Below are 14,185 nucleotides of genomic sequence, written 5' to 3'. Positions count from 1 at the left end.
GGTGGTATGTGTTTATGAGCATGTGGTAAATAAAATTGGAGGGAAAATTTATGGTATAAAAAAACCCTCACATACACACGTCTTCTACAATGCACATCAAAATAAATCCAGCTGCTGCCGCTGAAGTCAATTCTGGCAAGTGCAACAGTTCCCTCACCAACTCCCCAGATCTGCTCCAGACAGTTGGAAGAACCCCCAGAAAGGGGAGAGGGGAGTTTGTTCCGTCAGCACAAGCATTTCTGCTTGCCCCGTGGAGTAATTTCCTTAGTGCAATGTTGAATGTAACTGAAGAGGGTCAAAACCAGACAGATGCCATTTGAGGCGAGTAGCAGCCAGATCCTATATGACAAGTATTAAACTACAGACCAGGTTGTAGAACAGCTCCCTTAGCAAACTCTTGTTGGCCCACCTACTCTTGAGTTGTGCTGCAGACAGTTCTAGCAACTCTATTTCAGTCTCACCAATTTCATTTTGACAAGCTTACACAGAAGTAGTAATCAATCAATATTTATTGGAAGATGCAATTCAAAAGCTAAAATCACCTCAACATGGTACTCCCAGCAAAGATGGACCTATACTATGTATGGAGTTCACCGGACTCAAGGCAGCAAGAGCAGCACCCTCTGGGTCCTTCGAAAGCAGGGCAAGCCTTCAGACTGGCTGGATCTCTGGCCAGCAATTAGCAGTGTCAGATGTTTTGTCAGAGCAGTGTCCCTCCCACCATGCATCAGTTTAAGCTGAGCTCAAGGCCTGACGATAACTCTCACATTTTGAGCACTACAGAGTACATTACCACAAAGCTCTAAAATTGTAGTTTAATATATTTCGCTCCAAGCATCTGCAGTGGAAGGGAACTGATAGAGTTCTAGAAAATAATTTTACTTCCCTCTTTTAAACTTTGATGTTAGTGCACCACCGCCCCTGGCTTTCTTCCTGGCAGATCCCTTGGGTTCTGGCTCTTTGCGTTTGGCTGAAGTGATGGAGCCAGTAACCTTAAAGAAGTCATCTAATCGGCCCTGAGTACTGCCCTGGCGACTCTTGTTCAGCCTCTTGACCCCGTTGCGTATTCTTTCTTCGTTGAACTGCTTCTCCCCGCACAAGAAGTTGACCAGCTCTTCCTCATCCGGTTCGTTCCACTTCAGATCCACAGCTTCGGGGTCGACAACTTCAGGTTCCAGGAAGAGCAGCTGGGCCTCCTTGTGCAGCCAGTTCTCAGGCACAGAATACTTCTTGGCGTCTATTTGCTGGAGAATCTTTTCTATGCTCTTGTGCTGCTTGATCAGCTCCACGGCCCGCTTCGGCCCAATGCCGCGGATGCTCTCGCAGTAGTCGCAGCCCAGCAGTATGCAAAGGTCCACAAACTCCTTTTGCGTGAGGCTCAAATCCTGAAGGATGCGGCTCAGGTGGAATTCCTGAATCGGCAGCTTCTTTGCCTCACTGGCTGTAAGATGCCGCATCAGCACAGGGCTACCAAAGGTCAAGCAATCCATATCCTCAGTAGCAGCTGCATAGACCTTGCTCGCTTTCACCAGTGCAGCACAGCTAGCTTCAGCCTCGCCAGGTGCGTCAACGTAAGGGATGCCCATCAAGGTCAGCAGCTTCTTGCACTCATCGTTGTGCTGCTTGGTCACCTTCACTAACCTCTTGCTGAACTTTTCTACATTTTCCTCCTCACCTGCCTCTTTGGCCTCTTGCAACTGCTTCTCCGCTTCAGCTCGGCGCTCGGTGCGTTTGGCTAGTTCCCCCGATTTCAACTGTGGGGGCTTGCCATCAAAGACATAGACAGGCTTTATGCCATTTTCCACCATGCGGATGGTGCGGTAGAACATCCCCATCAGGTGGCTTGTGGTCTCGCCTTCTTCATTCTGCAGCATGTCAGCTCCCTGCCTTACAGCAATGAGGAACTGGTAAATACTCATAGACGCATCAATGGCCACCTTCCGGCCAAAGTAACTCTTAATGTCATTCTCTCGAATGGCACCAGGAGCTATATCGGCAATCAGCTTGGCCAAACCATGGATTCCCATCCTGGTAACTCAGCTCCAGTTGCAGTCTGCTTCTGTGATGATACAACACGGGAGAAACCTAGAAAGTAAAACAGAAGGTGTGAACTGATGATTTAAAATGACAAGAAAGCAAAATGTTCAGCTGTTGGATCAAGGTATAATTTTTCCTACCAATCTAAGATTACCATGTAGTGGTTATTATTTTGATGAAGAACAACAACAACAACAACAACAACAACAACAACTTATTTATTGCTTTACACTGAAACCTCAAGGCAACATACAGCAAAATTGTAATAAACTATAAATACACTATAAATAGGTTACAAAAACTATGCTCACTAATCAATTTTGTACAGACTCCAAAGAAAGAAGTGCAAATTACAAATAAGGTAAGGAATTTATTCTTTTTTCCAATTTATATCTTGCTCTTCCTCTCAAAGGAATGTAAATTACATTCATATGCCACCCTTATTCTGCCATAGAACCCCATGGAAACCAAATGGGACACAGAGGTACATCAACTGAGGAATGAAACCTGGGACTGGAATGACTGACTGTATCTGGGACTAGAATTAAAGGTCCAGGGTCTGTCATTGCTATTCTCCATTATTTCTTCCCGCCCACTGTTAATGTGACCTATTGCTGCAACACATCTAATTCTCTCTCAGGATCCGGGGGGCCGCTAGGGGCGCCTTGGAAGATGGCCGACAATACCATCTCTCCAGCTCACACGAGATAATTAAGGGGCTGAAGATGGGAGTAAATCAGCCTCCCAAATTCTTCCCAGTGGAAGGGAAGATGCAGCCTAGTCTGCGGTTGCCCATAAATCACCCCCAAGTTCGAAAGAAGGAGGGGGTGAGGGCACTGGACGGAAAGCCCTCATGTGAGTTCGGATCTCCCGGACACTGTCTCTGAGAGCGACTCTAGTTGCATTACTTAAGATAAAAAATTGGATATAAAAAGTTATTGCACATGCTTCGAGTGAAGAAAAGGGTATGTTAGCTGCTAATTAAGCCTGCCACTGAGAAGTTAAGAGTGATGGAATGGACTGGACAGAAGATAACATCAAAGAATAACATCTATGCCGGTATGTTGAAACAGAACGGAAGGGGGGGGGGGCTTTTCCTTTTTTTATTACGATATTACCTAACAATCCCTTCCCTAGAAGAACCGTCATACGACTTCTAACAAGTGAGATTGGAAAATAAACTGTGTGGAAACAAAAATATCAACTAAAGCCTTTGTTTTTTGAAAGATCTGGAAAGAAAATAAAAGGCTCTCTAGTGACGCAGTTTTTAATCGGGATCCGCCATTATGAGACAGACTAGGTTGCGAGATTAATAGGCACAGGGGGAGGCGAGCCATTACTCTGTTATCATGTTTGTATTCTAAGTTTGACTTGGCGATATCTTCCCTGGAAAGCCTAATTTATGATGCAACCTGTCTGGGGAAATTGATGAGCAAACGCCTAGATTTTATTTCATCGGAACTGAGAATGATGGTGTCTGCCACCCGAGGAGGAATTTTGGATCAGCGTGTGAGAATTTATTGCAAACAAAAGACTTACCAGCTTTTTTAAAAAATGGGAGAGCCTTACAAAGTTCACACAGAAGCATTATATTGCTTACTTTAACTTGCCTGTGGAAACAACTCAGAGGCTATTAAGAAGAAAAAGGATAACAAGAAGATTGAAAGATGGGACTGGTAAACACTAAAAGCAGCAGAAATATGAGATGACTGAACCCTTACTGAACTCGAAGCATGGGAATCCCCAACAAAAATTTATAATTTGGCAAAATATTTGGACTTTATGATATGTATTGGTATAATTTGGAATAATTAATGTGATATGATTGGATTGTTAAATGGAAAACTTAATAAAAAATATTTTTTTAACAAAAATTCTCTCTCTGGATCCATCTCTTGCTTTAACTGAATGGAGTCACATCACGGTTCAACTGGCATCATGGTATCTATTATTTCCAATGGGCATTAAAGCCGTTCAACCCCTGCCCCCTTCATATGTCCCAGCTGCAACAAAACCTGTATAATAATAATAATAATTTCTTATTTATACCCTGCCCATCTGGCTGGGTTTCCCCAGCCACTCTGGGCAGCTTCCAACACAATACAGTGGTACCTCGGGTTAAGTACTTAATTCGTTCCGGAGGTCCGTTCTTAACCTGAAACTGTTCTTAACCTGAAGCACCACTTTAGCTAATGGGGCCTCCTGCTGCTGCTGCGCCGCCGGAGCATGATTTCTGTTCTCATCCTGAAGCAAAGTTCCTAACCTGATGTACTATTTCTGGGTTAGCGGAGTCTGTAACCTGAAGCGTATGTAACCCGAGGTACCACTGTATTAAAATACAGCAATGTATCTCCCCCATATTGGTCAAAGCAGGCGCTGTAACTCTCCAAGGGCTTGGCTTCACCCCCGACAGCGCACACTCTTCCACTGTCTCCCGAGACAGAGGGATGACAACACCACCACCATTTTTTTTAATCCAGTTGGTGGTTCAGAAATCCTCTTGTAAGCAAAATAAGAGACAGCCAACCCAGATGACTCTTACTCGTTTCGCCCGTCTCGGACTGCAGTCTCGCAGGCATTTAACCGGGGAGCCAGTGCCGCTGAACTCCGTGGGACTGACCTCCGAGTGGACCCTGAGAGCCGGCCTACGCCGCCCGCCCAGCTGTCCCGCACTGAATGTAATGGGGCTGCTGCATCAATCTCCCGCCTTCGCCCTTCCACGCCAGCCTCCCTCCCTGCGGGGCAGGTTTCTGCCCGGGGCCGCGGCAGGGCGAGGGCGAACGCGGCTCCCTCCCTCCCCGCCGGCCCTTTCCTCCGCCACCTCTCCCCTCCCAGCCACGCAGAACGCGCGAGGGGCTGGTATTTGGGGTACCTTCCACTGCCACCTGCTCCCTCGCAGCCACGCGCGACCGAAGACCCGGCTGAGGACTCGGCTAAGCCAATCAGCGCCTCCCTTTTGGCGCCTTCTGAATCCCGCGCTCAGAGCATCAAAGAAAGGCAGGGCGGGCGAGGCGCCTGCTGGCTTCTGGGAAACGTAGTCCACGCGCTCACCGGCTTTTCCTGGTGGCCCGCTTCAGAGGTCTAGACGGACCACAATTCCCAGCGGGCTGTGCATGCGTGAAGCCTCTACTCCGCCTCCTTCTTCGTCCGGGATGGGGCGGGGAAGAAGATGACAGTCGGACTTCCGGCGGGGAAAGGGCTGAGCCTGCGCCGGAAGAAGAGACGTGTCCTTCCGCCACCTGTGAGGAGAAGCCACGGGAAGCGCCCGACAGAGCCATGGTGAGGGAGCGGGCCGGCCGGAGCGGAGCCGCCCCTGTCGTCCCTTTGCCAGCCTTTGCGCGCCTTCCCGGTGCTGGGTCTGCTCGGTTATCCCGAGAGAGCCAAGGAGGGGCGGTCGGCGGGCGCAAATGGCCCGGTTTCAGTGCAGAAGAGAGGGAGGGAGAAATACGTGGTGTTTCTGTTGCCACCTCCTCTGTTCCCTCGCCAGATATCTCCTTAAAATCGGGGTTGGGGAACCTGTTGCCCGCCAGGTGTTTCGATGGGCTGCATCTCCCATCATTCCCGACCCTTTAGCCATGCTGGAAGGGGCTGGTGGGAGATGGAGGCCAACGCAGGTTCTTTATCTGTGTGCGTGCTTTAAATACTGGTGACAATATGTTATTTCACTTCTCTCCTCCTTTCTTTCAATTTCAGGAGCTGGAGACAATGAGCAGATACACCAGTCCGGTGAACCCGGCTGTGTTTCCACACCTCACAGTGGTCCTGCTGGCCATCGGCATGTTCTTCACCGCCTGGTTCTTTGTGTATCCTCTTCCAGCCCAGAGCGGCTCTGCTGAGTGTCCAGAGGCCAACGCCAGACACGTTTCAGTTGCCCACAGGGTTGTGGGGTTAGCTTTAATGAGATCTGGGGGAGGTGCTTGTACCTTTGCTTATTTTTAAAAGGGTAAGGAAAGCTGTCTCAGCATATGTTGCTGGACTACAAAGCTCCCACTATCCCTTACCATTGGCCGTACTGGTTGAGGCTGATGGTGACCAACAGCATCTAGGGTGCTGCTGGTTCTGCATTACTGTTTTAAATGATTTTTAGGCTGTCGTTTAGCAAAACTATCAGGATGATGTACCATAAGGGTAATAAGATGCATATAAGCAAATGAAGGGGAGTAGAAAGTCAGAATAAATATTAAGCAAAAGATTTATAAATATTTTGCAGTAAGTTACTATTTCTTCTTAAAAGTTCAGACAAATAAAAATGCCTGTATCTGGCAGCAGACTGAAAGCAAAATTGGCACCAGGTGATTGTCTTAAGGGCATTTCCATGTTGCACAAAAATGAACCCATTTTGGTGTCTGGACTGGGAAACTCATTTAGTGTCTTCTAATTTGGTGACTGATGTTTAATGGCAACAGATCTTTCTTTGATACTGTTCCTGATGCTGTGGGATAGTTGCCATCTTTTTCCTGAAATTGCATTTAATTAATTTTGTCACACTGCAATTAAACTGGAGAATTTTCTCCCCTGTTATGTTCTCTTGCTTAATTTTTGCATGCTGGGGCAGCTGAGAGGGTGACAACCCTGTTAAACAAAAATGTCATGACCTTTTGCAAAAGTGTTGGTTTTTCATTGTGTATTGCTGGGGCTTTCTCCACTCTTCAGTCTCTGGTTTACTACTTTAACTAGTATTTCAGATATGAAGTGACCTCGACCAAGTACACCCGGGACATTTACAAGGAACTGCTCATCTCTCTGGTTGCTTCACTCTTTATGGGCTTTGGAGTACTCTTCTTACTGCTATGGGTTGGAATCTATGTGTAACAAAGTCAGGAGCTTTCTCAGGTAAGAAATTAATACCTGATTCCACAATGAGAGTTTTTGGGAACAAATTTGAGGGAATTTCCCAGAAAATATTATGATTGAATTGTTAATTTGGTTTAAATGTTATATTGAAATAACATTCAGAGTTTCAGTTTGGTATTCACTTTGTTGGAAAATGTGCAACTATTTTAAGACTTCCATACTTCCATACAATCATTTATATTGTAAGGGGGAGAAATGAAGGCAATGAAAATTTTTGAGATACTAAACATGGCTAAACATGTTTTGGGCAGGGGCAGGTTCTTTGGCAGAACAACCGCTGCTATGGGCAGTGCAGGTGGTGGTGAGGAGTTCCCCCTCCTGTTGGAAAAATAGCTATGCCAGCCCCAGAGCTAGATAGTGTGGAGCCAATTTTGCAGGCATGTCAGGGGAGTGAGGGAGCTTTGGATCCTGCAGATCTATCGCTACTACCACCACCTCCAATGCCTTATTTTTCCCACAACTGCCAGAATATCGCTGGCTGTACATCTGTTATGGCAGAGCTTTACTCAGGAGTATCCAGTGGGTAGATGTTGCCATGCCAGCAGTGCAGTAAGACCCACACTGCTTCTTAAGGCCCCTCAGCCTGTCTTTGGCTGGCTAAAGGACTGCAGTAATCCAAAGACATGTTAGGGATCTCTATTATTATGTGTGCATTCATACTTCCCAGAAGCAGCTGCTTTGCAACTGTTTAAAACTGCAAATTTGATTAGTATTGTGTCCAACAATCATGTTACTAATTTGTCTTGCAAAACAATGAAAGTTTAGAAATGGAAAGTTCTCTGTGGGAGGAAAGATTATAGAAAAATGTATTCCCCAGGTCACCGAGCAGGATATAGATATAGGGTGCACACACCATATAGTAGGCTGTCTGGTGCTTATTTAATAGTTCTATTTTAATGTGTAGAGTTCGGGCTTTTCTGAAGCTGAGTTTTTACCAGGCATGCTTGTGAATATAGACAAAGCCTTGTGTAGCATATTGCAACTACTTCACAAAGGATGTAGCAGGTAACAAAATGATGTGAACCTATCAGCATCTGCACAGTAAAATACAGTTGCTGAGCCTCTCTCTCTTAGTGCTCTTCGAACTGCAACATGTGCAATAGTGAGCAGTTTTGTATCAGGTAGTTGCATTTGTCTGCCCCTTACCGTTAGTCACAACAATCTAAATTTAAAAAGCAAGAATGAAAGGCACAAATTATGAGGACAACTTCCCAGGCACGTAGAGCATAGAAGCCCCTCTAATTGTCAAGGCCTTGTTTGGCTCCCCTGCTTGTATGTTTCCGTTTCGGACAGCAATATAGAAAACTATAATAGCCTGGGTACTTCAGAAAATAGTTTGATCCATTTGTTGTTTTTCCTTTCAGGTTCCAGCAGCCTTACTGAAGCTCTTTTTTATTTTTGTACGTAATGCAGCTCTTTGCAGCTTGGGCCTGCATAATCTTGATATATGCTTATAGCCCAGGGTCGCAACATCGGACCAATAAAGCTGACTCTGTGATGAGCTGAAATTTGTGTTCTTCTTTGTTCTTTGGGTGCACTTTTCTGCTGTATATGAAGACCCATAGGCCTACACCCGCTACAGGAGAGAAGGTACAAAGCAACAGAAATTGCTCTTTGAATAGGATGGATATAGGGGACACATAGTAATCATATGCCTGAAGGAATATTTTATCTCAACTTTTAAGAAATAAGCAATTGTGACAACAGTCAGAATGTCATGAGACTGTAAATGTTGACATATCAGACTTTCCACTGCTGTGAGCAGGCTTTAAAACCCACCTTTAAGCACAAATGAACTTTTTCTTTTGCACACACAGTATGCTGGATACCAAACAGAAAGGGGAGCAGGTGGTGCTGTGGTCTGAACCACTGAGCCTCTTGGGCTTGCTGAGCTCCTGTTGCTCTGTCCCAGCTTCTGCCGACCTAACAGTTCAAAAGCACACCAGTGCAAGTAGATAAATAAGTACCACTGTAGTGGGAAGGTAAACGGTGTTTCCATGCGCTCTGGCACTTGCCATGGTGTTCCATTGCGCCAGAAGCGATTTAGTCATACATGACCCGGAAAGCTGTCTGTGGACAAACTTCGGCTCCTTCGGCCTGAAGATAAGTGCTGCACCCCATAGACACCTTTGACTGGACTTAACTGTCCAGAGGTTCTTTACATTTACCTTTTACTACACAAAGCATCCACACTCATTTTTCTTCCCTTCTTTCTGTTCTTTACCAAGAGAGAGCCAATGGACTTAGAAGTACTGTAAATCCTACTTAGTTCAGTGGGACATATTCCCATGTAGGTAAATAAACTCATTTCAGAGTAAGTCCCACTGAATGCAGTGGGACGTATTTCTGATTAAAAAAGGCACATAGGATCACAGCTGTGGTAGGCACTAGAGCTGAGATGCTCCACTTCTGGATCAACATGCAGAAAAGGGCAGGCCATAATATTTGGGGCTCTTCAGCTTAAGGGGAAAGCCCGTTAAATAAAGGTGTCTGTGTCATGAGTAATGTCTATACAATTGTGCAAAGTGGAGTGTGTGTGTGTGTGTGTGTAATACAGATAGATAAATCATCTCCTTCTCCCTACTACTTATTGTTTTGTCTCCATATTGATTTTTCCTCTCAGATTGTGGTTTAAAGAATAATCTTTAGAGATATCAGTTACTTTTACTGCATTGCATTAAACTGCAAAGGCTAAAATAGCAAGCTGACTTGAGGACATCACTGACTCTGAGCTACCTTTAAACTACAAGAGCTGGCAACAGGCTTTAAAAATAAAAATAAAATCCCAAGGCTATAGTAATTAAGAATGTATATCAGAAACGAGGCTAGTAAAAGACATGTAGCCCATGGATTAGTGGGTGTAGTTTTGGTTAATTGCTTTCTCTCAATTCCATTTTAACTAAATCCTTAATGAAAAAGGCATTTTGCTCTTATAACTAAATGGCATTGAGTTCAAATTGAAAATAACTGTGTTAACTGAATGTTTCTGTAGGAAGTGGTAGTCCAATACTGAAGGCATAGATTTTTTTATATAGTGATGTATGACTCTCAAACAGATATTTCTTCTCTAAAATGTCTGCTGACTTGTGTGCATGTAACTGGGCTTACTCTGGTAGTACAAATGCACTTCTTGCTTCAGAAATTCTCTTTTTACCCACAAAAAAACTTTGCTTAGAGTCCCTACCATAACATTACTTGTAATAATTCAGTTCTGTGAGATGGAGGAAGAAGCCATGAGCCAATCTTGGATACAAAGTAGTATACTTATATATTTATTTTTATAGGTACATTTCTTATGAATAAAAGGTCTAGGTAAGCAAAACAAGAAGTAGAGGAGTTCTGGGCACCAGCACTCCAAAACAAAATATAAATACAGATCAGAAAAGCAGATGGTAGGGGGGAAAGCAACCACACATATCCTCCACCAAAGCAAAATAACAATAAAACTTCATTAATATAGTACGTACTACAGATATGACTCTGAAATTGAGGGCAATATACAGTGATTAAAGCTGTGATAGCAACATTTAAAACAAAACAAATTAGTGCTTTATCTTCCTTAAGGCTCACAGTGGTGGCACAAAACTTTTATTTACAGGCTTTGAGCTTTTTCTTTAAACAACAACAAAAAGACAAAAGGCTTATGAATTTTCCTTGGAGAACTCATTCCCAGCCCCTTGAAACAGCCAGACTTTAAAAGTTGGCTCCATATCCACCCTTGATTTTATTCTTGGCTCCCCAAATGGCTAGAGAGATATGGCTTCATGTTCCGATTCTAAGGAAGAAGAATTTCCTCCTAGGTCAGAAGCACCGGAAGAGCTCCCTCCATCAGATGCAGGAAAACACCCAGTTGTTAATCATCCTTCTATTTGGGGAGAGTATGTAATTGGTGCAGGTAGGGAGAACATTTCCCGAGACAGGCGAGTAGCATGAAGATGCTGAGCTGGCCAGTCCAGGTGATGTCTATGATACCAGTTCAAACATGGGCAGGTAACACCTTGCTATAGAACTCCTACTCTTTAATGCTGGTAGTCCCCTTGCCCACCCCAATACTGTGAAGCACTTTGGGATTAAAAAAAAAGTGCTATATCGATAAAAGTAAGTAGTTGTAGCAGTTTTAAACAATAAAACCATTAAAACTGTAATGTAAAGAGTGCTACTGTTACAAAGGATTATGCATATCGGATTCTCAGCACGGATGTGAATGTACCAGTGAAAATATTTGACACATACACAGCCCTTCTCTCCAATGCCACCTGATAAGACCAGGAGAAGAAGAAAGTGATTGGTTAATTTACTTCTGATGTCACCGTGTCCCAGCTGCCCTCACCCTGATCTTGATCGGTAACAAACTATGGATGAATGGTTTTATACATTTAATGCACTGAGGAGTGGGTAAGGGGATAGTCCGGTCAAAATGTGAATGTCCTCACCAGATTGTTTTTAACCCAGCGGTTTCTTAACCACTAGTCTAAAGACTTCTTATTGCTGGTCTGTAGAAAGGAGTCTGCTTAAGCCTCCTGCTGCTGCTCAGGAGGAGAGCACCAAAACAGTGACCCACCAGGCCTAAGATGCCTCTCAGTCATTAAGCAACAGATCCTTCCTCCTCTATGAGCTGCTGCTTGCAGGGTGGTTTCTTCCCACTGCTGGAGTGTCCTAGGAAGCCCCAAAGGCCATGTTTGTTCTGCAGCTCCTCCCCACACTGTTTGGGTTGGCGATACAGGGAGGAGCTCCGGCACAAGCACCTCCAGTGGAGCACCAGATTCTCCCTTTGCTGGGAAGTGTGACGGGAGGAGAGGCTCCATTTTGGCTCCCATTCTGCTGGAGTTAAAAAAAATAATCAAAAATTCAGCCTACGTGGAAAAAACAGGCAATTGGCGCATGGGCCACAGAACATGGAGAGGAAGAGCAGCCTCTTGTTGCTAGAAAATTGGAGCGTTGCCAGCCCCTGCAAGATCCTGACTTTCTAATACCAAGTTGAGAAGAATTATCTGAATATTGTCCACGGCCAAGTACATTTTTTTGACACTCCGATCGTGCTCAAGAACAACTGTGCTCTAGCTGGGGGCGTTGCTGGATGCCTGCATGGTGAAGAGTCTTTTGGTACTGAACCTCCATGGATGATCAAAGCACATGCTTTGTGGACAAAGTAAGAAAGACCCCCGACAAATAACTCAGCAGGCATGGACCAATAGGAACAGCACTAGAAGATTGTGGTGGATTTAGCTGGGTAGCACCATTGTCTCTGTGAAGTATCTGCATAACCCTGCAGGCACAGTACTTTCACATGGTAAACACATGTTGTCCTATATAAGCTTCCTGTCTCACATGCCTTTGTCAGTTAATCTGAGAGATTAAGGCAGGAGTGGGGAATGGCTTTTCAGCCTGCATTAACTTCTGTGGGCCATGTGCCAATGGTACGCAGGGCCAGATGCAAAAGTGAGCAGAGCAATGACTGTCAATGCAGATCTCACTTTTGTAAAGGTAAAGGTGCCCCTGCCCGTACGGGCCAGTCTTGCCAGACTCTAGGGTTGTGCGCTCATCTCACTCTATAGGCCGGGAGCCAGCGCTGTCCGCAGACACTTCCGGGTCATGCGGCCAGCGTGACAAGCTGCATCTGACGAGCCAGCGCAGCACACGGAACGCCGTTTACCTTCCCGCTGGTAAGCGGTCCCTATTTATCTACTTGCACCCGGGGGTGCTTTCGAACTGCTAGGTTGGCAGGCGCTGGGACCGAACGACGGGAGCGCCCCCCGCCGCGGGGATTCAAACCGCCGACCTTCTGATCAGCAAGTCCTAGGCGCTGAGGTTTTACCCACAGCGCCACCCGCGTCCCCTTTTGTACAGTAGGCTAATTTCCATATATACTCAGACACCTCTCTATCTTCCAGCCAGCTAAGCAAGATACCTGAAGGAGCGTCTCCATCCGCAATGTTCAGCCCAGATACTGAGGTCCAGCTCCTTGGGCTTTCTGGCGGTTCCCTTACTGCGAGATGTGAGGTTACAGGGAACCAGGCAGAGGGCCTTCTTGGTGGTGGTGCCCACCCTGTGGAATGCCCTCCCACCAGATGTCAAGGAAATAAACAACTATCTGACTTTTAGAAGACCTCTGAAGGCAGCCCTGTTTAGGGAAGTTTTTAATGTTTGATGTTTTATTCTGTTTTTAATCTGTTGGGAGCCACCCAGAGTGGCTGGGGAAACCCAGCCAGATGGGCGGGGTATAAATAATAAATTATTATTATAGATGCATTATTAGAGCTCAAGGACACAGTCCAACCTGGCAGAAACACTTGTGAAGGCCAAAGGGTAGCTTTTTTGTTAAAGTGAATCCCATCAGGTGGCAGGTAGGCAGGGCAAAGCTTCCTCAAGCATTTCCTCTAACAAATCTTATACTGGTCACTGACACTGGCTCATTACAATGATCCCCAAAAGATTCGTGAAGGATAATGAGATCTCCCCATAGCTCAGGTTTTTTTGTGTGTGTCTCTTACTTAAAAAGAAAAAGGCAATAGGCTCTATCCTGGGAGGGTGGTGTGTAGATGTGTGGCAGACTAAGACTCCACAGCAATTCAATGACGTTTAGGTTAAGATCGCCATTTCCACCCCGTCTGCGTTGGCTCTACCAGACATGGGTTGGAGTTGCGGCAGGAGCAGAGGAAAGGGGGGGGACCCACAGCAGTGGTAATTCTAAGGGTCTTCAAATGGGGCTCCCAGATACTGCAGGTCTGTTTAGGAGGAACATAGGAGGGGGAGAGAGAAGCAGGGGCTGTAAGGAGAAGCAAGAGTGCTTGCTTGTCAGTAACAGGCTGTTTCACAAGGGAGATTTCAACCAGTTTTGCATTACCGGCATTCAATGCAAGAACGTTTTCACAAGTAACATTGAGTAACAGTGCAAACCTACACCCCTCTACCCAGAGGTAAGTCCCACCAAATTCAATGGGATTTACTGAAGAAGTAAGAGTATAGAATTGCTATGAAACAGATTTCTGCACTTCTTTCACTAGGGAGGAAACACCTCCTTGGCTGCACTAAATGCCACTAACAAATTACATGACCCAGTCTGACTGATGGGGCAAAATGAGACGTTAATAAGGGGGACATAACTGCTGGTCTCTTATTGTGCCTGTTTGTTTCCCCCTCTGTTCAGCAATGGTGCCACTTGGTGGTGAGCACTAGCAATTGCAACTACATTTCTCATATCCTTGTTCCTTGATAAGACAGCCCGCAGCTATTATCAGATGCTATCAGTGCCCTTGTTCTGCTGGGTCTCCAGTATCTTCCCCAGCCCATGCCT

At 45.5% G+C, this 14,185-nt stretch overlaps 2 protein-coding genes and 1 long non-coding RNA gene across 5 annotated transcripts; 2 read left to right on the top strand and 1 right to left on the bottom strand.

The window, feature by feature from the left end:
- Positions 1-493: 493 nt before the first annotated feature.
- Positions 494-5,059, bottom strand: FEN1 (flap structure-specific endonuclease 1). 2 transcript variants are annotated; one of them, XM_083580953.1, is made up of 2 exons: positions 4,910-5,059; positions 494-2,085 (listed from the first exon to the last, which is right to left on the bottom strand). In XM_083580953.1, the coding sequence occupies exon 2, from the start codon at positions 2,025-2,027 to the stop codon at positions 879-881; it is 1,149 nt and encodes a 382-aa protein (XP_083437079.1). In that variant the 5' UTR covers positions 2,028-2,085; positions 4,910-5,059; the 3' UTR covers positions 494-878. The 2 variants fall into 2 exon arrangements, with proteins under 2 accessions (XP_083437079.1, XP_083437080.1); XM_083580954.1 differs by having other exon boundaries at positions 4,580-4,924.
- Positions 5,060-5,202: 143 nt separating this feature from the next.
- Positions 5,203-8,399, top strand: TMEM258 (transmembrane protein 258). 2 transcript variants are annotated; one of them, XM_083581142.1, is made up of 4 exons: positions 5,203-5,316; positions 5,731-5,840; positions 6,723-6,870; positions 8,305-8,399. In XM_083581142.1, exons 1-3 carry the CDS (start codon positions 5,314-5,316, stop codon positions 6,847-6,849), a joined length of 240 nt encoding a protein of 79 aa, XP_083437268.1. In that variant the 5' UTR covers positions 5,203-5,313; the 3' UTR covers positions 6,850-6,870; positions 8,305-8,399. The 2 variants fall into 2 exon arrangements, with proteins under 2 accessions (XP_083437268.1, XP_083437267.1); XM_083581141.1 differs by having other exon boundaries at positions 8,256-8,399.
- A 1,737-nt stretch (positions 8,400-10,136) lies between these two features.
- On the top strand, positions 10,137-14,156 carry LOC310746917. Its single transcript, XR_014540808.1, has 2 exons — positions 10,137-12,375; positions 12,739-14,156. It is a non-coding gene; the product is annotated as an uncharacterized lncRNA (long non-coding RNA).
- Positions 14,157-14,185: the final 29 nt, after the last annotated feature.

Source organism: Podarcis filfolensis, assembly GCF_964270895.1.
Source record: "Podarcis filfolensis genome assembly, chromosome: 1".
NCBI classification, from domain to species: Eukaryota; Metazoa; Chordata; class Lepidosauria; order Squamata; family Lacertidae; genus Podarcis; species Podarcis filfolensis.
This window is presented reverse-complemented; position numbering and strand designations above follow the sequence as displayed.